The sequence below is a fragment of the Colletotrichum karsti genome, assembly GCF_011947395.1.
Source record: "Colletotrichum karsti strain CkLH20 chromosome Unknown Scaffold54, whole genome shotgun sequence".
NCBI lineage: Eukaryota > Fungi > Ascomycota > Sordariomycetes > Glomerellales > Glomerellaceae > Colletotrichum > Colletotrichum karsti.
Window position 1 is genome coordinate 136,531 of NW_024065954.1, and position 22,596 is coordinate 159,126.

Consider the following 22,596-nt stretch of genomic DNA (forward strand, 5'->3'; position numbering starts at 1 on the left):
TCCACCATCCTATTCCCTTGTTGCTGAATTCTGTTTGTTGTTCTTTTTCATCCAGAGACAAAACGGTCCCTTCGGTGCCTGCGCCTGCTGCGTACACTGCTTCGCGTGCAGACAACGCCTATCGTATCTCACGACAACGGCGTTGATATTGCTGCTTGACAGTCGTACCGAAGTGCCAGATTTCAACATTCCGCTCCGGGGTAAAGTCTCCCGACGTCCAGGTTTACTACACCTTGGAGAATACGCCAAAGACATCACATTGCTGTTGGATGTGCCCTGTCGTACCTCGACTCGACTCAAACCTGACTTGAGTTGATCGATTCCACTCGGAAGGGCCACTCGAAAGTGTCGCGACCGAGGCACCCGAGAAAGAATTGTTTAGTTACCCCCCTTCTCAGTTCTGATTACCACTTCAAGAGCGACTGTCCCGCGACTGCAAAGAGTCTTCTTGGCTGGAATGTAGCTGTTGCTCTTCGGAAATAAGAGGTGAAACAAAGTCCAGCTCCAACCATGTACTCTGTACCTCGTTATTCCCAGATGAATGCCCGGCCCAATCCGTACGTACACAAAAGAGACCGGCAAGTTGGCAGGCAAAGGACTACGAAGCCGACGAATTGCTTGCTTCTGGATCCTCCTTCTTGCCGTGCCTTGCCGTTAGCTTGAGGCCTCTACCCGTAGCCCCCAGAGGGTCGGAAGAGGGCAGGCCTTGGAGTTCGCCGATGGTGGTGTCTGATCTAATGTCCGCCGCTGTTGGTCTGACGGCACCGCACGTACGGGAGATGACCACTGTCCATCTTCGCAACGGGGAGGTTTAAAAATAAATGAAAAGCCTAAATCAGGGCTCGGTGCCGGAGAGCACACATCAGACGCGCCCTGTCTTGGAGAACCTGCGGCTTCCATTGTCCACGGTGCCCATCAACATGCGGCCTTGGGCCCCAAGCTCCCGTTTTCACCTCCCTCCTCTCCTTGCGAGCAGCCCGAGGTACTCTCTACCTGCCTACCTACCCTACCCAAGCCAGTACATTACGGTCGCCACAATCTAACTAGGCACGTTAGGTACCCAACCTGCTAACCTTGGAGTGGTAATACTAAGGTACGGGCGGCCCATCGACTTTCGTGCCGCCCCCAAAGGCCCCCCTCTTTACGACCACAAACCACCGACTCCATCTCCTCTCCCCGCAACATCTTATCTCGGTTTCTCTACGACCTTCCACCACCGACACTTTCGAAATCTCTAGAGTCCGACGATTGACCGCACACCGAAATATCGGTTTCCAACACCTTCATCTTCGTCGCCGCGTTCTGCGTCTTTTCCCGCGATATCGATCGACCGTCGCTTTCGAAAACCTGCGACAATTCATGTGAACAACATCGACTGCTACGGCCTGCTTTTTCGCGCAGCGGACGACCTTTTCCCTCCCAAAACACACCTTTTTTCACACTGGCCGGCCCTCACAGTCACCCACGTTGACGAAGCCGCCGTTTTGACACGATTACCTTTTCCCGACCGCATGCACAGGTGGCACCATTTGAGCCGGCGCCTTGGGAGAGAAAAGTACAAGTTGGACGGCTGAAATAACCGGAGACGACCGAACCACTTTGGGATCCCACATCGAGCATCCTCGACGACCACGATATACACTTACTCAAGTCGACACTGAGGCACACCGATGCGCTCGCCATGGAGGCCTTTTACCCACAGCTCAGCGCTCAAGAGCTGCAGCGACAGATGTCGCAACAGTCTCAGCATCACCAGCGCCAGATGCAGCAAAAAGGCCAGCCCGGCGGCCATGGATATCAGCAAATGAACCAAGGTCACGACGTGAACATGATGGGTGGCGGGGACTCTCTCGACGACATAATTAACTCGAATCGCCATGAGCTACAACGTCGCCGCAGCATTCACCAGTCGCACCAGCCATACATCCCCCAGAACCAGCCCGGCCAAAACGGGGGGCCCGACAGGCGCATGTCCATGATGGAATTCGGCGCGGGCGACAACCAATTAATGAACTACCCGTTCCAGAATCCTACAATGAATGGCGAGTTCTCTAACATGGCTGGCCAGATGGGAAACGGTATGGACACCGCCATGGACAACGGCATGGTAAACGACAACGGAGGCATCAACAGTAATGGCCCTGGAAACATTTCGATACCCGGCCCCATGGACGCTTACTCCGCCGCCGAGGGACTGCAACTGTCCCCCACCAATGCCTTCACAACCTTCTCCCCCGATATGATGAATTCCATGATGCCCCCCGGTTCTTTCAACATGCAGGTCCCCACGATGCCGACAACCACCAGCATGGGCATGTATGGTCAAACGCCAATGGCGAACGCCTTTCCGAGCCCTCTCAACACCAACACGAATGGCATATCGATGGATATGTCGGCAGACGAAACTTCAGGGACGGCACCCCCAAGTGCCCTAGACACACCGCTGGACATGGGTTCCGCCGACAACGATGCCGTGCACATGGGCCAGCAGTATCAGTCACAGCAAGATAACACGAGTACACGCGCGAATCCGCAGGCTGTGAACTTGGGTCCCGATCAGGCACACCCGACGCAGCCGGCGGCATCTTCCTTATCACGAGAGAACACCAATTCCACCAACAACTCGTCTCAGTCACCGAACAACAGGTCGTCGTCCATGGCGACGACCCAGGCTGCTGCCGCACCGGCTACCGCAAACACTACACCAGCCATGGGACCGCCCACACCCCGCATCGAAACCAAGGAAAAGAACGTCTACTCGAAAAGCGGCTTTGACATGCTCCGGGCGCTTTGGTATGTCGCTACACGGAAAAACCCGGAAATTCACCTTGGCGCCGTCGATATGTCCTGCGCTTTCGTTGTTTGCGATGTGTCGCTCAACGACTGCCCAATCATTTACGTTTCTGACAACTTCCAAAACCTGACCGGCTACAGCCGTCACGAAATCGTCGGTCAAAACTGCCGCTTCCTGCAATCCCCCAGCGGCGTCGTCGAAGCCGGTTCCAAGCGCGAATTCGTCGACGACGCCTCGGTCTACAATCTGAAGAAGAAAATTGCAGAAGGCCGCGAGGTCCAGCAGAGCTTGATCAACTACCGCAAAGGCGGGAAGCCGTTCCTCAACCTTCTCACCATGATCCCCATTCCATGGGACGATCCTAACGAGGTGAGATTCTTCGTTGGCTTCCAGATCGATCTGGTGGAATGTCCGGACGCCATTGCTCAAGGGCAAGACAATGGCGGTGTCAAGGTCAACTACAAACACAGTGATATCGGCCAATATATTTGGACGCCTCCAACGGCCAACAACGCCGAGCCCGAAAGCGGACAAACGCTAGGAGTCGACGACGTATCGACTTTACTACAACAGTTCAACCCGAAGGGTGCTGTGTCCGACTGGCACAAACAATCTTGGGATAAGATGCTCCTGGAGAACACCGATGACGTTGTACATGTCTTGTCCCTGAAAGGGCTCTTCCTGTATCTGTCTCCGTCTGCCAAGCGTGTTCTGGAGTACGATGCGTCCGAGCTAGTCGGCAACACCCTTTCCACAGTCTGCCATCCCTCCGACATTGTCCCCGTAACTCGAGAACTCAAGGATGCTACGACCGGCAACTCTGTTAACGTTGTCTATCGCATACGGAGGAAGCAGAGCGGCTACACCTGGTTTGAAAGTCACGGCTCTCTGTTCTTCGAACATGGGAAAGGCAAGAAATGCATCATTCTGGTGGGAAGAAAACGACCAGTATTCGCTCTGAGTCGGCGAGACTTGGAGGCCCATGGAGGCATTGGCGACAGCGAACTCTGGACCAAGATTTCCGTGTCTGGCATGTTCCTGTTTGTATCGTCCAATATCCGATCACTGCTGGACATGCAGCCGGATAACCTGGTAGGCACAAGCATGCAGGATCTCATGCGACGCGAGAGTCGCGCGGAGTTTGGCCGAGCCATGGAAAAGGCCCGACGCGGAAGAATCGTCACTTGCAAGCACGAGGTTCACAACAGGAGGGGTCAGGTTCTCCAGGCACAAACCACGCTATATCCGGGAGACGCATCGGAGGGTCAGAAGCCTACGTTCCTGCTGGCGCAAACCAAGCTTCTGAAGGCGTCGTCGAGGGCCATTGCACCGGCGGCCACGCCACCGGGGAGTGTCAAGTCAGCATCGCAGGCCCATTCAGCGCAAGGCAACATCATTAGTGATGTGCAAAAGAGCGGACCAATATCATGCGCAGGCGGCAGCACGATTCCAGGTGATCAGGATGCGGCTTTGGCGGCAAACGACAACATCTTCGACGAGCTGAGGACTACCAAATGCTCCAGCTGGCAATTTGAACTGCGGCAGATGGAGAAGGTGAACAGGATTCTTGCTGAAGAACTCGGCGGGCTTCTCTCCAATAAGAAGAAAAGGAAGAGAAGGAAGGGTGTCGGCAATGTCGTCCGAGACTGCGCCAACTGCCATACCCGCAATACGCCCGAATGGCGACGCGGCCCAAGTGGACAACGGGACTTGTGTAACAGCTGTGGTCTACGGTGGGCGAAGCAGGTAAGAAGCCCCGGACAAACAACAATCGCTGATCGACTGGGAAACAACGATACTAATGGGGAATCAGGTTGGGCGCGTATCTCCACGCAATTCTTCTCGGGGTGGGGCAAACACCAACGGCGATGCCCTGAGCAAGAAGTCGAACTCGCCGAATCACTCGTCTCAGCTACAGAACGAGGTAAAGACCAGTAGTAGCACGCCTGCTCGCCCTGGCGATGTAACTTCTGGCAACGCGACACCCGCCACGAATGTTTCCAAGGGGCATAACACAATGCCTCCCCCGAGCCAACCGATGCTGGAAGGCGGCAGCAAAGGCGGCATGACTTCAATACGGGAAGAAGGGATGACCGGTCCTGGTTAACGTTGGCAATGGCCTGCTCTACTCAAACGAGCCCTAATTTTGATCGCCACTTTGCCCTTCGTGATACCATTCTTTTTCGTTCATGACTCCCCCCCACATAGGTGGTGGTGGATTGGTGCACTTTGATCTGGTGCAGGTAATCAGTGCACGGTAGTTGACGGATGTCTGGGATATCGGTGATCATTCAATCTCGACACACGTGGCGTTCTACTCTCTGGACAGGATGATGGGGATACTTTACCTTGCACGTTGCTGTCTTCGTTGTTGGCTTGCAGCCACTACTTACGCTCACGCTTACGACTGGGACTTACCTCTTTCGATACCAACCGTCGACATCATTTTGGGTGAGGCGACGCATGTTCTTTTCAGGGCTCTGTTTCCTTGGAGTAGGTGGCTAGAGTTCTTGTTCCTTGGTGCTGGATCTGGGCGGCAGCTTATCTCGTGTTGGGGGTTAGGGTGCGAATTTTCCGCAAGTGCGGACACGGATTAGAAAAAGAAGCGATCAAGCACCCAAAGGGCTGACCTGGTTTGTTCTTTTGAGGAATCTCGATGATGGAAGTCTCGGCTCGTTCACACGAGGACCTCTCAAAACTGACGAACTGGAGGATGCGATGTGAGCCATACACAAATGAGACTATCCGAATGAAACCAAGCTCTCTCTTGACCAACCCCTACGAGCATATTGTTCTCCTCCGATGAGACGCCCATTTACGTCGTACTGCTCCTCAGCGAACGTGACGATGCCTCCACTATCCGCGACCTGAAGTCGTGTGAGACCTTCGTCAACGATTTGGTAGTCGACAATGTGATCGAGTACTTGAAGCTAGGGTAAGACTGCCGCCAAGCTGGGCCTGAATGCTTACGCTCCGGCAGTGGGACAGCACATGCATACACATTCAGACGTCATTGAAGCATCAAAGGAAGAACATGTTGGTTTGCGGCGTTTGGCATTTCATGCCTCGACCGATTTTTTTCTGGTATTTTGACTCTAATAATGCCGGACATCTTGTATGCCTAGCTCGCAAGGAAGGCTCCCCAGCACTTTATGCTTCTTGGCTAGCCTGCATGTCTATTTTTGTTGACTTGCGTCCTCCTGCCCAGACGAATACCAAATGCGCCCCGCGTTTTGTGATTCAGACGCCAGTCCATCCGTTCCTGCAACATGGAACAAGGCAGATCAGCAGGTAAAAGAACCATCTCGAGGGGTATCTCCTGTCCGTCGCAAATCCCAACGCCGTTGTCGTCACCTTGCTTCGTTCCTGTGATAAAGAAACACACAAGCATCCAAATACCAATGTGCTATTCCAAGCTGTTAGAAACAAAAACGAGAAGAAAGACACAAGAAAAAAGACACAAGAAACCTAAAACAACGCGTAGAACCAAGTACTCATACGAGAAATGAAGGTAAGAAATCCACCGCCGCCCACTGTGTATGTTAGACTCGAAATTTTGCCTGTTGTTCCTTTTCGTTTGTATGTTGGGTCAATCTGCCAATACACCAATCAATTATTTTGGTGTGCACCAGGTGTACGCAGACCTTGTTCCATGTGTGCGAGATGCTAGCGAATAGACTCCTCGTCGTGTGTGAAAGGGCGAATCCCAATCTGATGCCAATGCCGAACCGTCTTTCAGGCGCATTTCCGAATTTATATCCCATCCCTATCATATTCATATCCCGAATCTCATCGACACAGGAGGCCGACAAGCTACTTTAGGGTGTGAAAATCGGTACTACCTTTCGGCAAGCACCACAAGATTTTTGATGTGTGATTCAAATCTTGATGCCCAAAGGCGAAATCGACTTGTGGAACGACCCAGACGCATCATTCGCGAGCCCGGATGCCGGCCTGAGAGAAGCCGCGCATCGGAAAGCGGTGATGCTACTGGTGGCAATGGAGTCAACCTCGTCCAAGGCGTTGGATGTGGAAATTTGCAGCTGCTGTTCGTGACCGACAGTGCTGCTCGATCGACTTGATGTGAATTGGTCCAATGGGGCCGGTCGGTAGCTTAGCACCGATCCAAAGCTCTTCACCTTCTTCTGAGGAGAAGGTATCCTCCATTTGCCCTGGAGCGGGCTGGCCTGAGCAGCCGAAAACTTCTCCGACTTGACTATCAGCGTCGACTCATTGACAGCCTCTTTTCCAAGAGATACAGTCCAGTGAGTTTTGCGCTTGAAAGAACTCTGCACAGAGCGAAGGCCGGGACGAGACGCGTGCTCTGCGGCGAGACTCTCCAACTGGGGACGGTAGACGGGGTTGCAGAACGCCTGAGTGTATGCATCGAGATAGTTGACGCTGTAACGGCCAGCCCATTGGTCGTTATCGACGAATTCCGGGCTAGTCCAGATGCCGGCGCAGGTGTTCTTGAAGGCATAAATCTCGACGGCCCAGCCACGTTTGAGAGCCCTCTTAACGTCGGCTGGGAAACCGTCGGAGAATCCGGTTTCGTTCTGGTTGCCATCACCGGTCACAAGGACCATGACACCGGGGTTGTCGTCCATCACGCTGTAGTGCATCTGCGTCTGAATCATCTCGTCCACGCCTTCCTCCGCTTGGTACGAGCCTGCCATATCATCAGAGTCGTCATCGTAGTAGTGTCTTCTCTGGGACTTCGCGTCCTTGGGCAATGTGACTCGGTTCTTTACCAGCGGTCGATAGCCAAGCGCCTCGGCGTCGTCGAAATACCTCGACCGCCTCTTGTGTGTAGGGTTCTTGGAACCGGCGATGTAGCTTTTGACGACGGTGCGTTTTCGTGCCAAAACCTCGTGCACTGCGCTCATGCTGATACAAGGAGGCAAGGGTTTGTGCTTGTGAACGCCAAGCAGCTGTTTGAGAGCGTCATAGAAGCCAAGAATTTGGTTGGAAGCATCGATGAAAATGTGAAGACCGTGTCGAAGGAGTTCAGGGTGGGTCCGTTTGAGGCCAGCGTCATGTACTCCAAAGTCGTCAACGACACGCAACGCAAGAGACTTCTCAGAGAGACCACGAGCTCTGCCAGCAGTGTTTCTTTCAAACAAACGATCGGCTGCAAAAGGTGTTGGTGCATGGATGAGAGGGCTAGTGGGTGGTGTGGTAATATCAGAAAGATCAGCGCCACCATTGATGTCCAATCCGTCTCCGACGGGATCAAAGTCTCCAAGAGATTGGACCGAGTCTGAGTCCGAGTCGCTGACATCATCGGAGACCCGAAGAACAGGTGATGAAGTCGAGTTGCTGGTGGTACGCTTAGCCGGATCTTCGACTCTGCGCCTTGCGGCGGCCTTGACCTCCTTGTGATTGTACTTCTGGCCAGCCATTATATCTCTAAAGACCTTTTCCGGAATTTCGAGAAGGCGGGTGCTTGAAGATGCGCTCTGAATAGGACAACTGGGTTCTGAAAGAGAAGAGAGCGGTTGTTGAGCTGGTTGCAAGGTAGCATCTTGACGAGAATCGATGAAGGAAAAGATCTTTGAGAAATCGCCAAGGCTGGGAGGAAGAGAAGTACAAGTGTCGGTGGTTGGGTGAGTCTGAATATGATCGTTCGTGATGCCTGGGCTATCTAATCGCTGTCTCTGTCGAGGCTTTCTTCGACTGATTGAGGATGCCATGATGAGATCTGAAGAATTGATATACGACTGTCGACATAGGGTTTGAAGAGACCGAGGTTGGTAATATTCGGGTCGACCCTGGATCGTCCCGGGCTGGGTCGTGAGACGACGTTGAGAAGACGATCTGTATCGTCAAACCCGGGAGTTGAGTTCGACAAACCAAGAACCGTTGAAGGCGACCAGTCAAGGTCGGCCGTCGAGGTGAGTTCGTGAGTCACCCGTGAGTGGATGGACCTCAGTGCCGGGAGAGCGTCCGAGATAGCATGTATTTGAGTGCAGCCAGGAACGGAGAAGAAGAACCAGAACCAGGAAATTATAAGAAGGCAATTCCCAATATGACCAAAACCTCCTTAGGCTGCTGTTGTGGGTTGGCGAAGGAACAAGACGCAAAAGTATGGAACAGTTTCAAGAGACAAATAGGTCGATGTCCTCAGGTACGGGGGGTTTTGAAGATGATGTGATGGGTTTTCGACGTTGAGGAGGCAAAAAATAGCTACCGAAGGTAAGGTGAAGTGGTGAAAGGAGGAAATGAAGAGAGGAAGTCGAGAACGTCAGCAGTTCGTGGTTGGCCACGCTTGAGGCTCAGTTAGCGTGCCTGATAAGTCGAGTGTCTGTCTGCAGCAAGTTTGCCCCCCAAGACGCCCACTTGGGCCGCAGAGAGATCCAGATCCAGCAGCAGTTCAGTTGTTCCCAGTGGCTCGGTCGTCGCGAGGGGCGAATCAGATGCACGCTAACCCCTCTTCGGCCTAACCCACAGCCGTTAATGCCCGGAGTCGGCGCTGTGACCACCTGACTAAAGTATGCGCCTGGAACGGGACGGAAGCTGCCTTACGTAAGGTGATACCTTACCTAAGGCAGGCCCAAGGGTCGGAGGCGAAGACGGCTCTGCCTTTTTCTGTCGAAGAAAGATACCGTTCGTACCTCAGGTACCTCACGGTCCTTGTGTCTTTTATATCATCCTCGATTCCTCACTGTCTCGCGAACTCCGATTATCCATCTGCACCCGGCGTCCTTGTGCAGTCGGACATACTGTACAAGCAGTCGCGAGTCTGTGTACCTTACTAAAAAGGTCTCATTTGAACGGACATTTGACAGAAGTCATATCCTCGATACCTACCTGCCCTTGTTTTGTTCTACCTTACCTCAGGCACCTAGGGAAGCAGGAACCTCCTGTTTGGTACCAAAAATAAAAATGAACCGTTCTTGGCATGGCACATCACATCATGAAAGTCGTGCTTACCCGCCTTCTATTCTTAGCATTACCTATGATGTACAATAACCGCAGGAACCCCATTGGCGAATGTCCTGTCTTCACACGATGAGCCATGGCTCCATAAACTCCAAACCAAAAGGTATCACAGCGATCCGATCCCTTGAACTCCTTGTCTATACAGTGACCCCAGTCCCACATCCCTTACTGCGTTGGGTTCTGCGGGACGTGATTCTGCTCTGAAAGCTGATACCTCATCAAACATGGCGAGGCTTGGATGGGCGCATACTGGTATGGGCGTGATAAATGCTTTCCAGGTAGTTGGCCTTCTTGGCCTCTTCGGCCCTCTCGGCCTCCTCTTCGCGTTCCTTCCGGGATTTGGCTCGAGTCGTGCGCTGGTCCTTCACGAGCTGTTCGTGGCCCGCCACATCGTCAACTTGCAGCATGCGTGCCGTCTCCTGGGCATGGCTCTTCCAGTACAGAGCCCAGGCGTCACTTGCCCAGTCGCGCAGTTCATCGTGGGTCTTGCCCTTTGTCATCTCATCGATGGCGATTTTGGTCTTCAACTCCTTCTGCTTGGCGACGGAGAATGCCTTTGCGCGGTTGGTACGCTCCGACAGCCATTCCGGATTGCTCTTGGCAAGGTAGGCGAGGCTGTGGCCGGTATTGGCGTGGTCCGGGGCGAGGCCATGCTCGGGACGGGCGACGGGCGGTGTGGTGAAGAAAATGATTCTGCCGTTCTCGTCCCTGTTGTACTGACTGCGCACCTCTTCGGGGATCTGGTCGTTGACGTGGTCCGGCAGAACAAAAACCTCGGGAGGCCGAGGCGGGTTGTAAGCGTTGTTTGGCGGCATGCCGTTGGAGCCGGACGCCATGGGGTTGCGGGCTGCAGCTGGGTGAGGCTGAGGCTGCATTTGATGGTGGTTGAAGGTCTGGCTGTGGCCTAAAGGGTTTGCTGGCATCATTTGCGGGTGCATTTGATGGTGCTGTGGGACGGGCGGCGCTTGGGCCTGCTGGTGGTGCTGGTACTGCTGAGGAGGAGGAGGAGGAGGCGGCGGCGGCTGGTGGTGTTGCTGGTGCTGAAACTGGTGGGGAAGGTGCTGTGGTGGATGCTGCGGGTGGTGCTGCTGGTGCTGCTGGTGTTGGTAAGGGCTTGGCACGAATCCCTGTTGCGGGTACATCGGACGGATGGGCTGTTGCGGAGAGTGAGACGCCTGATGAGGGATCTGGGGCAACGGCACTGGAGTTTGATGAGGCACCGCGACGGGAGACGCAGACGGGTGCTGAGGCGTGTATTGCTGGCCGTACATGGCCGGTGACGGCGACGGCGCACCTCCCATGCCGTGCCCGTATGGCGTCGGCGCGTTGTTCATCGACATGTCGCTGGGCGTTTGTCGCATGGCTTGGAGTACCGAAGGGCGTCGCGCCGCGTCCTGACTCATAACCGGGGGCGGAGACGGTGTTGGCTCAGGCGGAGGAGACTCCTGTATGAAGGAATTGCCGTGTCAGCTGTCTGAAATCTTGGAACGCGAGCGAGGCTATGAAGCAGGCGGTCTTGGTTGCGAACGAAGACGACCAAGGGAGAATGAAGGCAAAAAGTAAATAAAAACGAGACGCGAAATTTGCTGGGGGCTGACGGGATGCAGGGTACTGTTTGCTGTGTGGCATCCCTTCCCCTATGCGCGCCTCGCTCACTCCCTTTATCTACCTGTACTGGATAAGGCAACGGAACGGAGAAAGAGGGTTACGGCTCATCCAACGCATCCATTCAAGATCTGCCAAGACCAGGCGGGAATGGCGAGGACGGGAGGGAAAGCATTACCTGACCGGCCATGTATGTAGAAGGGGGAAAATGAAATCATTGGGAAATCCGTCACCACTCACATTTGATTCTCGCGGTCGTCGGTGCACGGCGCCAATGATAGGCGGTGCGTTTGGAGCTCCCCAAGTCGGCTTCGGGAGCTCGTCCGTCTCCTTCGCGTCGGCTTGCAGCAGGTGCTTGATCGGGCTGGGCACTTTTTTGAGCCGTCGGGGATGATCAAACAGATCCATCTCATAATCCTTTTCTCGCACCTCGTCCGGCACGCAACTGGCCCACGTCTTGATCTTGTTGAAGCGGCATGTTGCCTCGTTGTACCGCGACTCGCACACATACACTTCCTTGTCCGCAGGCAGCCCGCGTGGCCGACCTTTGTTGAAGCGTGTGACGAACATGACGAAGCATCGATCGAGCACCTCTTCGATCTGGTGGTCGCGGTACTGGCCCGTCTTGGCCACCTCGTTCTCGAAAAAATGCTTCTCAAACCGGTGCACCGTTTGCTCCGGCCGGTAATACCAGCAGGCGTTGATCCACCGCTGGCCGGCACGATCCTGCCAGGTGCGGAAGATCTGAGCGACGATGGGCTTGGCCATGTCGTTGACGTTACGAATATGTACCCAGTCACCTAAGGGAGTCGTTAGTCAGAACGATTTCGCCATGCCACGAATGCACGCGTGACTTACCAACCCTCCATGACTGGCCATTGTACTGGATCTCGGCCAGCGGTAGTTTGCCGTCTTCGTCTCGAAACTCGTCGTCAGACCTGGCCTTCTCCTGGCCTACGAGCTCCCGCGCTTGCTTCTGCAGCTCCACAGCAGCTTCGAAGATGTCACTGCCTTCCTCGTTGTAGTGTTTTGCGTTGTTGAACATGAGGTCAATGTCCTTGAGAACGCTATCGACTGTCGGGTACTTCTTCCTCTTGGCCTTTCGTTTTATGTTATCCAGCGCAATCGGTTCCGTAATCACCTGGTAGTAGTCAGGGTTCATGGCCTTATCCGGAAGCCTCTCAAAGGGACCGATGAGCAAGTCGCCGTCGTCCGACTTGAACTTGCGGAGGCCTTTGATGACGTTGTTGATACGGGCTTCAAGGGGCGTTAGGACCTTGGGAGGACGACCGCGCTTCTTATGCTCTTCGTCCTCCCTGGCCTCATCTGTTTGACGCCTGTTGAGAGAAGTCCGACCTCTTCTCCTGTTGCGGCGGCCTCTCCCATCGTCATCGGAATCATCATCCTCTTCCTCCTCCTCCTCCTCCTCTTCCTCCTCCTCTTCCTCTTCTTCAGACTCGGGCTCAGGAGAGGATTCGTCGGCGGGCGGGAGTTCGCCCAAGTCTGGCAACGCGGCCTCCTCGGGCTTGATGGTACCCTTCGTGACGAGTTTCTGCAACTCTTTCTTGAACAGGTCCCTGATTATGGTGGCGCCCTTGAAGATGGCGGAAGAAGGTCGGTTGTAGACCTGGGCGTTGTGGCAGATCTGGGCAACGTCGCGGACGAACTCGGGAAACTCGGTGTACAACTTTTTGCCGATTTTGTGCTGCTTCGCATTAGCTTTCCGTCATTCGCAGTGACCGACTAGAGTAGGAGACCTACGCGAATCGTGCTGAAAGCAATGGGGGTCTCGATAATCTCAAAATAGTCGGGCAGCTGGCGTTTATTCGGAATGCGCTGGAAGCTAGCAGCCCACCATTCCCCGCTACAAAGCATCAATGTTAGCAGAAAGTGGTAAGCACATTTGTCAGTGTAGCACGTACTCATCGTCCTTATAGTTACTGAGGAAAGAGTTGAGTGTCGAGATGATATCTAAAAGATCGCCGGGTTCAGACTCGGCCGGGGAAGCCGCGTCGTCGTCAGGGTCTCCGTCGGCATCGGGGTCTCCATCCGCGTCGGCGTCAGCATCCGCATCGGCGGCGGCATCGGCATTGGCATCGACATGAGCATTGGCGTCAACTTCTCCAGGTGCATCCACCTCCCCTTCTGCATCGGCGTCGGCGTCGGCGTCGGCATCGAGATCCATTTTCTCAGAAACATCAGGTTTCGCAGCAGTCGGTACCGATTCAACAATATTGGGAACAGATCCGGTAGAGGTGGCCGTGGGGGCGTCGGTCATTTCGACATCGTCAGTAACCTTGGCCTCGATGGACTCGCGCACTTCGGGCGCGTCGCTGCGCGTCGCAGTCATGGCTTCCACCACCACTTCGGGTCGCAAAGGCGATGACTGGATGTCGGTTTTGGAGGGCTAATTGACAGCGTAGAAAGCCAGTCTCGTTATTGGACCTTCTGCATTGACAAGCCTAGTTGGTAGACGGGGTTGAGAGGCTGTGTCGCAAAGGTCAAATTTTCCAGGAAGAAACCGTCCAAGAGGAAGAATTGAAGGTTCGCGAAAGCGGCGAGGCGGGAGAGCTGGCCGGGTGCTGGCGCAGAGTTACCTAAGGTACCCGACTCCGTACCTACCTGAGGAAGCTGCTGGGATGCAACGGGGTACAACAGGAACGACGAGGATTCCATTGTTAGTTGAGAAGCCATCGTAGCCCGAGAGTGCTATGCGCCGGGCCCACCTCGGCTAACGGAGGGAGTCGCTGATGGCCGATTGGATGACATAGCGAGGGTTCAGACCGACCTGAGCTTCTGGGAGGGAAGCCTTGCAATTGCAAATGCCCTGAAGCATCCATCTTCTTACAGCGTAATGAGGTGTTCTTCAACTTAAGGTAGGTATCTTACCTACCTTACGGATACGAGCAAAGGCAAAGAAGGGACGATGGTTCCTGGGAACGTTCCCTCTTGAATGAACATGCCATCTTGAAAGACGGGGATTCCCCGACATCGCGTAGGAATAATATCGCTCGGAATCTTCCCTCGTTTCTTATCGTCAATGGTCTCCGTTGCAACTGATGGCAGGTCTGGTCCAATGACCTGGTCTCACATCAGGAAACTCGGAACGATGGAAACCACCATTCGACTTTCTAGCCAGAAACCATGGCTCATAATTATATTACGCCTAGAGATCAGTCACCCATTTCCACGCCTCGCCAGTAACCACGGACACAACTAGCACTGCTCGAGGATCAAAGCCCAACAAACATCCTGATGCTTCGACCGGTGACGAGTAGAAAGTAGCACAACCTCAATAGGCATGCTGCGCAGCACCCTTTGTTAACGCTCTACAATTCGCCATAGCCAGAGCCAAAACCGTCTAAACAAATGTTCATGGAGTTTTCTTGATAAATTTCCCGTCGCCATGGCTACTTACGGATAGGTAGTCAGTCATTGGAGCTGCGGGACTCGACACAGCGTCAGCCCATGCAAGTCATGTCCTTGATTGCCACCTGGAGCTGTGAGGCGGTGCTTGAGGACAACACAACTCCTATTCCAACCTCTTCACCTCCTCAAGAAAGAGCATGATACCTCTTGAACGAAGCATTCGTCGCTCCCGTCACGGCACCCAATTCAGCCTTTGCTCCATCGTCGCACCCCGTCCTACTGTAGTTTCCTAGCCACGCCAACGCCGCCTTTGAGAAGTACTTAATAAGCGGAGAATCTTCTAGCCCTGTCTCAACATCCCCAGAACACCACCACTCACTTGGTTGCCACCTACACTGCGAGCATCTTTTGTGTATCGCATGCGACTTTACCCCATTCCTACAACACAAGTCTCTGAGGACGTTGACATCATTGGATTTTGTTACCTTCGACATACAACTTAACTATCACATACAAGGCTGCCGAGACATTGACAAGTCCTTCCCGTCTCTTCTGTCCCCGCCATCATCAAGACCTCCCGGCGTCTGAGGTGCTTTAGGTAAGATTAACCCCTCCGGTACCCCGCCGTTCCAGCCAAGACCTCTCGGGTGCCCGTCGGCTGCCCTCCGGATCCGGGCCGGTCGCATCGAAGCTCTTCCCGTCTTTCACCCCACAGATCTTGCCGCGCGGACTCGTCTCGCATATTTCGTCTCGGATACGACCTTGCGCTTGTCACGGGCTTCTTTCACTACGACTCATCCAGCGACATCATGAGGGCCAGGTACAAGGGCCCTGAAGGTTCTGGAGTGGTCTCACTCGGCGATGACGCTACCGTCGGTCAACTTTTCGACGAGATCAAGTCACAGACTGGCATCGCCGCATTCACCCTCAAGTATGGCTGGCCATTCCAGACCCTGAGCCTTGAGCAGAAGGATGCCAACGCAAAGGACCTCGGCCTCAATGGCCAATCCTTCACTATAGAACCGGCCCAGTCGCGAACCATCACGCCTCCGCCTCCCGCAAGAACAAATCCCCAGGCAAGCGTGCCTCTAGCCAAGAAGCCTCGACTCGGCCCTGCCGCCGACCCCAGCCCATCCGATATCAGCATTCCTTGGCCCGAACGCGAGTCGACTCTTCGTGAGTAACATCAACCATGAACTGCGAACCGTAGTTAACACTCAGCAGTGCTCCGTGTCATGCCTGATGACAACAGCTGTCTTTTCACGGCCTTTGGAGGCGCCATCCCTGGCAAGCAAATGGAGGCTAAAGAACTCCGCAAGATGATCGCAGATTACATCCGCCAGCATCCCGACGAGTATTCCGAGGCCGTCCTAGGAATGGCCCCTGACAAGTACTGCCGCACCATGCAGGATCCCGATCGCTGGGGCGGCGCCATTGAGCTGGGCATCTTCTCGGATCTCTTCGACCTCGAGATTCTCGCCTTCGACGTCAAGAGCCAAAACCCGCTCAAGTTTGGCGAGAACAAGGAGTCTCGCTGTATCCTTGTCTACTCGGGCATTCACTACGACCGCGTGGCCTGTAGCCCTTCGGAGGCCCCGTATACCCATTCCGATCTCCCTCCCGAGCTCGACCGCACCAACTGGAGCACCTCGGATGAGGCGGTTCTCGAGAAGACCAGGGAGCTCATCCGCAAGCTGCATGAGATGCACTACTTCACCGACACGGTCGAGTTCCTGCTCCGTTGTACGATTGCCGGCTGCGACTGGATCGGCAACGGCGAGAAGGAAGCCAACAAGCACGCTTCACTGACTGGTCACATGGGCTTCGATGAGATCAAAGATAAACCTGACGGTGGCGCGGGTACGGGTGCAGGTGCTGCTGCTTCGGCTACAGCCATCGGTGACAGCGCGCTACGAAAGTGCAATGCTTCTGGTTGCGACTGGCTTGGCACTAGTGCCGCCGAAGCTCAGATGCACACAAGTGAGACCGGGCACACTTCAATGTCCGAGATTCCCGACTTCTGAAGAGACATTGCTTAGAGACATGGAAGCATGGAGTTGGTGGTGATGCAGTGATGATGGGGAGCATGCGTTAGGTGTACTTGGGGAGTTTGGGTAGTTGCGGGTGCGAGAACGGCTTCAGAACAGACCTACGGTACTATTCTTCTTCACACAGTTAACGAACATGATCCCGTTCCACAATGTCCGTTTCACGTCTCACGGTCGCATTCAAACACCTCCCATGACTTTATCCTTGACATCCTCCACGACCGACTTCTTATACGTCAGCCCGCCACCGTAGCTATGCTCACTGTTCTCCCCGCCCTGCGTAATCTTGCCTTCCGTGACCCCCGTGGCGAACACGCAGTTGCCCAAATCACGCTTTTCAACCTTGCCAGCAGCCGGCGAGATGTCAAAGTCGAAGATGTCCATCGGCAACCCGATGGTCGTGCAGGCGTTGGGAATGTCGACAATGCCAGCCACGTGACCCTGGATCGGTGCGCACGACATGAGAAGGTACGCCTGGTAATCACTGTAACCGAAGCGGCGAAGGTATTCGATGACGCCTGATGTGGTCAATAGTCTTGCTCTGCATCGCAGTTCTGGACAAGCCAAGAAGCGGGTGAACTCACGAAGACACGTCTGGCGATATGCGACGGTGACATCCATGTAGTGCTGCTTGCCGTGCTGATCGACGGAGAACCCCTCAAAGTAGATTTGTCGTCCCGGTCCGAACTGGGGCTCGACGGGCCCCGGGATGTAGATGGGCGACTTGAGACCCAGATCCGCCACGCCGTTTTTGATGACCTTGAAGTTGATCGTGATGACTCCCGCCATTTCGATGGCGCCGCAGAAGGATATTTCCCCGTCGCCCTCTTGTTTCCATGTTAGTTCAAGAGAATGAGGCGCAGCTTGGCTAGACGTACGAGAAAAGTGCAAATCCCCCACGCTGAACTTCGCGCCCGCGACGTGAACCGGGAGATATACCTTGCTTCCCCTGCTCAGATTCTTGATGCTGTTCCATGTCAGTCTCTCAGAACCCACCGCACCGTCCACCAAGTCTCAACCACGACACCATACCATACTTATCCCAAAAGAGATGGGGATAACTCACTCGCAGTTTCCTCCGTGCTCAGGCCGTCCTGGGATCGTTCTGGCGCCCTCCTTTCCAACCCTCTCCTTCACAGCATCGTCGGCAGCCCCGGCGTGCACATTGATGGGCTCCGGAGGCTTCGCGACGTCTCGGTCGAGCTTGTTGGCACTGATGAGCTCGCCTTCGCGCGTATTCCATATGTCAAGAACCTCGGCGGAGGGCGCACAACCGAGGATGCCCGGGTGGATTAGGCCCGCAAACTTGACGCCGGGAATGTGGCGCGAGGTGCAATAGATTCCCTCAAAGTCCCAGATGGCCTTAGCTCTATATTTGGAAATCGTTTTCCATCGTCAGACCGGGCTTCGGCGATTTGGTCTCTGGGGAGTAGGAGACAAAATGACGGACTTACGCGGTGGGATAGAACTCGTCCAGGAAGCCGCCGCCGTTGTTCTTGTCGAACACGCCGGTGAATCCCCACGGCTGGTCCTCGAACGGCTGGACGTCCATGATTTCGACGAGCAGAAGGTCGCCTGGCTGGGCGCCTTCGACCTCGAAGGGACCGCTGAGGTAATGGATCTTGGTCAGATCGACATTGAGCATATCGTCTGCGGAGTCGTTGTTGCCGATTTGACCACCGGTCCTGAGATACGTCAGTGTCTACAAATACCACGAAACCGAACCGGCTGGGCTCTTACCAGTCGACACACTCGATCTTGACCGTTTCGCCATCCTTGATTGTTCCGGCGAAGGGGACTGAATTCGGTTACTTAAGTGGCCCATGTGTTCTTCCTGTTTGAATCCTATCGCTCATGAGAGGGATATGGTGAAATACGTGTCCAAGACGATGACGGCAGACAAGACGGCAGGGAAGTAGCAGTAGTTGCCATTGAGATGACCTTATCGCCTGCGCTCCTTCGAAATGTTCATGCTCGCCCGAAAACATCATTACTTACTTTCAGGGTGCCATCTGTTCTAGTTATACGAAAGTAAATACGAGGGGAACCACCATGCGCAGATCTTCAAGACTCACATGTAGACCAGGCTGTTCGGAAGCCGGCTTGTCAAAGCTGACCTTATTGGCCGTTCGAACTCCAGTCTTGCCCATTGTGAACGGGAAATGGGTTGCAGTAAGGTAGTCGAGTATTATCAGATACAGCGGAATTTCCAGAACTTGGGACGGAGCTGTTCTGCATCCACGGAAGATAGGTAGTGCATCGCTCACGCAGAACAGCCTAACCTCCCAGATATAAGAGCATCCAAGTGCCTAGCTAGGCCAACGCCTCCAGATTACCCCGCCTTCATTCCTCGGAACGGCTTGTTTCCCGTACGTCAACCGCGCCTCATTTGTTCATTCATTTTCGCTATCAGTTGGAGAATACAGACGATACGACGGATGGCTAGTGACGCGGTTGTGCGGTGCCGGGAGCAGTGCGGAGCTGGAGTCTGATAAGAGCTTCCCTCAACGCCGTATCAGGCTTATGACTGGCAACCCCCGCATGGCAAGGTGGGCTCCGCCGTCGGCCGAACGCATGCGCAAGTGGCACACCAATCGATAAGACCGCGTGGTGATCTCATGCCGCATGGATACCCTATCACTAAACGTAATTGCTTCGGGGTCCGGGGGTATTTATCTCGGCATCTGCTTTATGGGTGTTGCTCTGTGCCTTGTGGATGCAGCAACAACAGCGTCGCATTACGGAGCTCACAGTCCTGAAGATGGCACGGTGTTGTTATTGGATAGGAAGAGCTCAATATAATAGGCAGCGGATGACATGCGCATAGGGCGCCGTGGACATTTGTCAATGCTCTTATTGCAGTTTTCGGGTCTCCTCCCCGGCCTGCGTCTCATGCGGCTTGTTGTGGATGGCATCCAGGTTAGCAAGAGATAAGTTTAGGAACTCGTGTTTGTTAGTCCATTCTTGCTGGCGCTCGGCGAACACGGCCTTCTGGGCCGGAGGCGGCGGAGGGTCGGTGATCTTGGTGATCAAGTACGCTGTTGACGCCTCGGCAATGCCGTAGATCAAGACGCCGACCAAGGGGATCTTGATCATGGTGTAGAATCCAATGGCGAAGCCGAAAAGAAGCCCCTCACGGTTGCGGAACCAGTTACGCTTTTGCTCCTTGGTGAAGTGCACTCGAGAGAAGTATGGCTCCAGCAACTCTCTCATCAAACTCCTGGAAGCAAAGTAGCTCTGGAGAAAGATGATGAGGTAACGCTTAGGCAGGAAGATACCCGTTCCAAAAATGACCGAGGCCGGGCCCAGACCGACAGCTTTGTTGAAGGTGTAGAAACTGGCGGCGGGCAGAACGAAGCGGCCGACGACGGGTAGATACGAGAGGGCGAAGACTGCGAGAGAAATGGCACCCTTGCGGGCGAAGCGGTACAGAAACATACTGATGGCTTCGGCGGTGCTCGTGGAGTGGGTGCTGCCGTCACTGACCTTGTACTGCTTCAGGTTGGGATAGTACATGTCTCGTAGCTTGTCGGGGTCGTCGTGCTTGTGCTTCTGGACGTATGTCTGATCAACCCAGTTGAGTGAATCCATGAACCTGATGAATGTCAGCGTTTGCCATGGAGCACGAAGGAGAAAGGTTGACTTGCATATTGTCGAGAGTCGGAGTGACGTAGCGCATCAGTGCCATCAGAAAGAAGGGAACTTGGAGGACATATTCCTCAATGAAGTTGAGGCCTCCGACGATTTTGTCATCCCAAGTGACATGATCCAAGCTGAAGATCAGGGACATGAACCACAGTAGAACCTTGACGCCAATGATCTAGCCACATGTCAATTGCCCAGGCCCAACAACAACAACAATGTCACCAGGTGTTTCGAGCGGTTCGCGGAAGCTTACGGGGACGGAGATGATGAGGCGGATGGCCAAGCCGGTCAGAACGGCGATGCCGGCTTGTCGATAGTGGTCGGAAGTAAAGATGGCTGGGTTCTGGAGAGCTCGATGAGCTTACTTGAAGTTAGCATGACTGTCAGAGGCGACAATAAGAGGTTCCAGAGCTCATGATAGTTACCTCCGACCAGCGTCAATTGGGCACCGCGAATGACGGAGTTGATGTCAAAGTGGGAAAGGTCGAATTCCTGCTTCAAGGTCTCCTTGTCGATGGGCAGCTTGTCAAAGGGAATCTTGTCGAGCTTGCCGCCCTTCTCGTGCCTTTCGGTAGCCATGATTTCAGAGATTTCTAGGTTGATTGTGCAGATCAACGCAGAATTGGCTGTGATGGAGGTTGAGGGATGGAGGGGCACGCGAGCTCCCGTCAGATTGAACCAGGGCTCGCTGGTTGTAGCCGAGCTACCTAGCTACCTTGTGTACCAAGCTTGGCGGGTGCTGAGAAAGATGCAATGATGACGACAACTGCCGGGAATAACGGAGGTGCATACTTTTGTCGTTGCCGGCTGGTGCCGGATGGGTAGATCAGCTGAATTTAAGGCACTGGCTGCCAGTTGTCAGCTGAACACACCGCACTACCAAAGGTCAGGTACATACCAAACCCCGCCTGTCCATTGTAACAGGTATTATCTACCTAATCCGTACCCAGTCGCAGTTACAGGTCTCATGGTATGACTGGCTAAGGTAGGTAATAACGGGTTTCGATTCGACCCTCTAGAGCTGATGAGCTTAGCTCCAAGTGGATAGAGCCGTGGCACCGGTTCATGTCGAATGCTGCGGCCACTATTATGTACAGCTGCGGCTGCAATGCGCACGCGTCGAACTCGCATCCTAGGCTTTCTTGACTGGCTACAGCTGCAAACCCTGCAGGGCGCGCATCTCAGAGCACGCACGTTCTTCATGCGTTCTAATAAGGTGGGAGTTGTCATGGGAAACCCGGCCGAAGGTCTCGGGAAGAAAACGACTTGAAGAATGTGGTGAGAGCAGCACCACAGCCAAGAGCCAATGTGTATCCGTAGTTGTGACACAACCTTGAAGTCAACCAGAGCTGAAAATGCCACAAAAGTCGTGGTGTTGTGTTGAGGACCCTCAGTTCAAAAGCCCACCATCCCCATGCTGCTGCTGCTGTCATTCTAAGCGAACGCTGTCCTCCGTGCTCCGTAGCTGCAGCGCCCTTGTTCCCCCATAATCCTCATCGGATTTCTGCAGTAAGGATGCAGGAATCGGCTGGGATGCTTCGGTTGTCCCCGCCGCGACCCGAATCCCAGATTTCCAAGGGCCTCGGATACCACGCAACTAATCTCATTAGCAGCCTAGAGTCTATTCTAGAGGGGCCGGGCACTATCACAAGACGCGCTGGTTCGAGTCCCTAGTCTGATGTACTAGCGTAGTGAGTGCAAAGGCTTGGATGAGATGGGATCGTGTTGCTTCACCAGATCCCTCCCCCCTTTCTTGGGCTTGACTAGGTAGTGTTAGTATTGGAACAGAATCAGGGGTTTGCAGGAACATGCGGTATCCGTAAGGGTACGGAAACAAGAGACAAAACATGTGAACGGCGAATCGTATGTTGGCTGGAATCAAGTGTTTCTATCCATCATTCATTACCTTAGATACCTTGCGAAGTATCCAATGGCAGTAAACATCGTCCGTCGGAATGGTCAGTTGTCAATAATGCCAATCTACCTTATGCGTAGGGCGCCTCTTAAAGGCCCATCGCTATCAAACAGACGCGCCGCGGCAGAGATTCGAGGAAACTGGCAGCGTCAGAAACCCCCCTTGTCTTCGCGTGGTTTGCACCGGTGCGTCGAACGAGTCCCCAGAAAGCCGTGACATCGTTGCCCCCTGGTCGAACCATGGGCAAATCCGTCCAAGCTTCTTTCCGCATCCTGGCC

General features: G+C 54.2%; 6 protein-coding genes across 6 annotated transcripts; 2 read left to right on the forward strand and 4 right to left on the reverse strand.

Moving 5' to 3' along the window:
* Window positions 1–1,681: 1,681 nt before the first annotated feature.
* On the forward strand, window positions 1,682–4,901 carry CkaCkLH20_12081 (GATA zinc finger; the record flags this gene model as incomplete). The annotated part of the gene is made up of 2 exons (XM_038894795.1): window positions 1,682–4,540; window positions 4,608–4,901. 2 exons carry the CDS (start codon window positions 1,682–1,684, stop codon window positions 4,899–4,901), a joined length of 3,153 nt encoding a protein of 1,050 aa, XP_038739875.1.
* Window positions 4,902–6,672: 1,771 nt separating this feature from the next.
* Window positions 6,673–8,196, reverse strand: CkaCkLH20_12082 (uncharacterized protein; the record flags this gene model as incomplete). The annotated part of the gene is made up of 1 exon (XM_038894796.1): window positions 6,673–8,196. The coding sequence occupies one exon, from the start codon at window positions 8,194–8,196 to the stop codon at window positions 6,673–6,675; it is 1,524 nt and encodes a 507-aa protein (XP_038739876.1).
* Window positions 8,197–9,954: 1,758 nt separating this feature from the next.
* CkaCkLH20_12083 (uncharacterized protein) lies at window positions 9,955–13,691 on the reverse strand (the record flags this gene model as incomplete). Its single annotated transcript, XM_038894797.1, has 5 exons — window positions 9,955–11,181; window positions 11,582–12,141; window positions 12,200–13,046; window positions 13,103–13,205; window positions 13,264–13,691. The coding sequence occupies 5 exons, from the start codon at window positions 13,689–13,691 to the stop codon at window positions 9,955–9,957; spliced, it is 3,165 nt and encodes a 1,054-aa protein (XP_038739877.1).
* Window positions 13,692–15,519: 1,828 nt separating this feature from the next.
* Window positions 15,520–16,734, forward strand: CkaCkLH20_12084 (OTU-like cysteine protease; the record flags this gene model as incomplete). Its single annotated transcript, XM_038894798.1, has 2 exons — window positions 15,520–15,886; window positions 15,935–16,734. 2 exons carry the CDS (start codon window positions 15,520–15,522, stop codon window positions 16,732–16,734), a joined length of 1,167 nt encoding a protein of 388 aa, XP_038739878.1.
* Window positions 16,735–16,938: 204 nt separating this feature from the next.
* CkaCkLH20_12085 (uncharacterized protein) lies at window positions 16,939–18,908 on the reverse strand (the record flags this gene model as incomplete). Its single annotated transcript, XM_038894799.1, has 8 exons — window positions 16,939–17,276; window positions 17,343–17,585; window positions 17,637–17,725; window positions 17,825–18,127; window positions 18,213–18,443; window positions 18,499–18,556; window positions 18,757–18,775; window positions 18,834–18,908. The coding sequence occupies 8 exons, from the start codon at window positions 18,906–18,908 to the stop codon at window positions 16,939–16,941; spliced, it is 1,356 nt and encodes a 451-aa protein (XP_038739879.1).
* Window positions 18,909–19,611: 703 nt separating this feature from the next.
* CkaCkLH20_12086 (uncharacterized protein) lies at window positions 19,612–20,982 on the reverse strand (the record flags this gene model as incomplete). Its single annotated transcript, XM_038894800.1, has 4 exons — window positions 19,612–20,322; window positions 20,402–20,578; window positions 20,657–20,763; window positions 20,829–20,982. 4 exons carry the CDS (start codon window positions 20,980–20,982, stop codon window positions 19,612–19,614), a joined length of 1,149 nt encoding a protein of 382 aa, XP_038739880.1.
* Window positions 20,983–22,596: the final 1,614 nt, after the last annotated feature.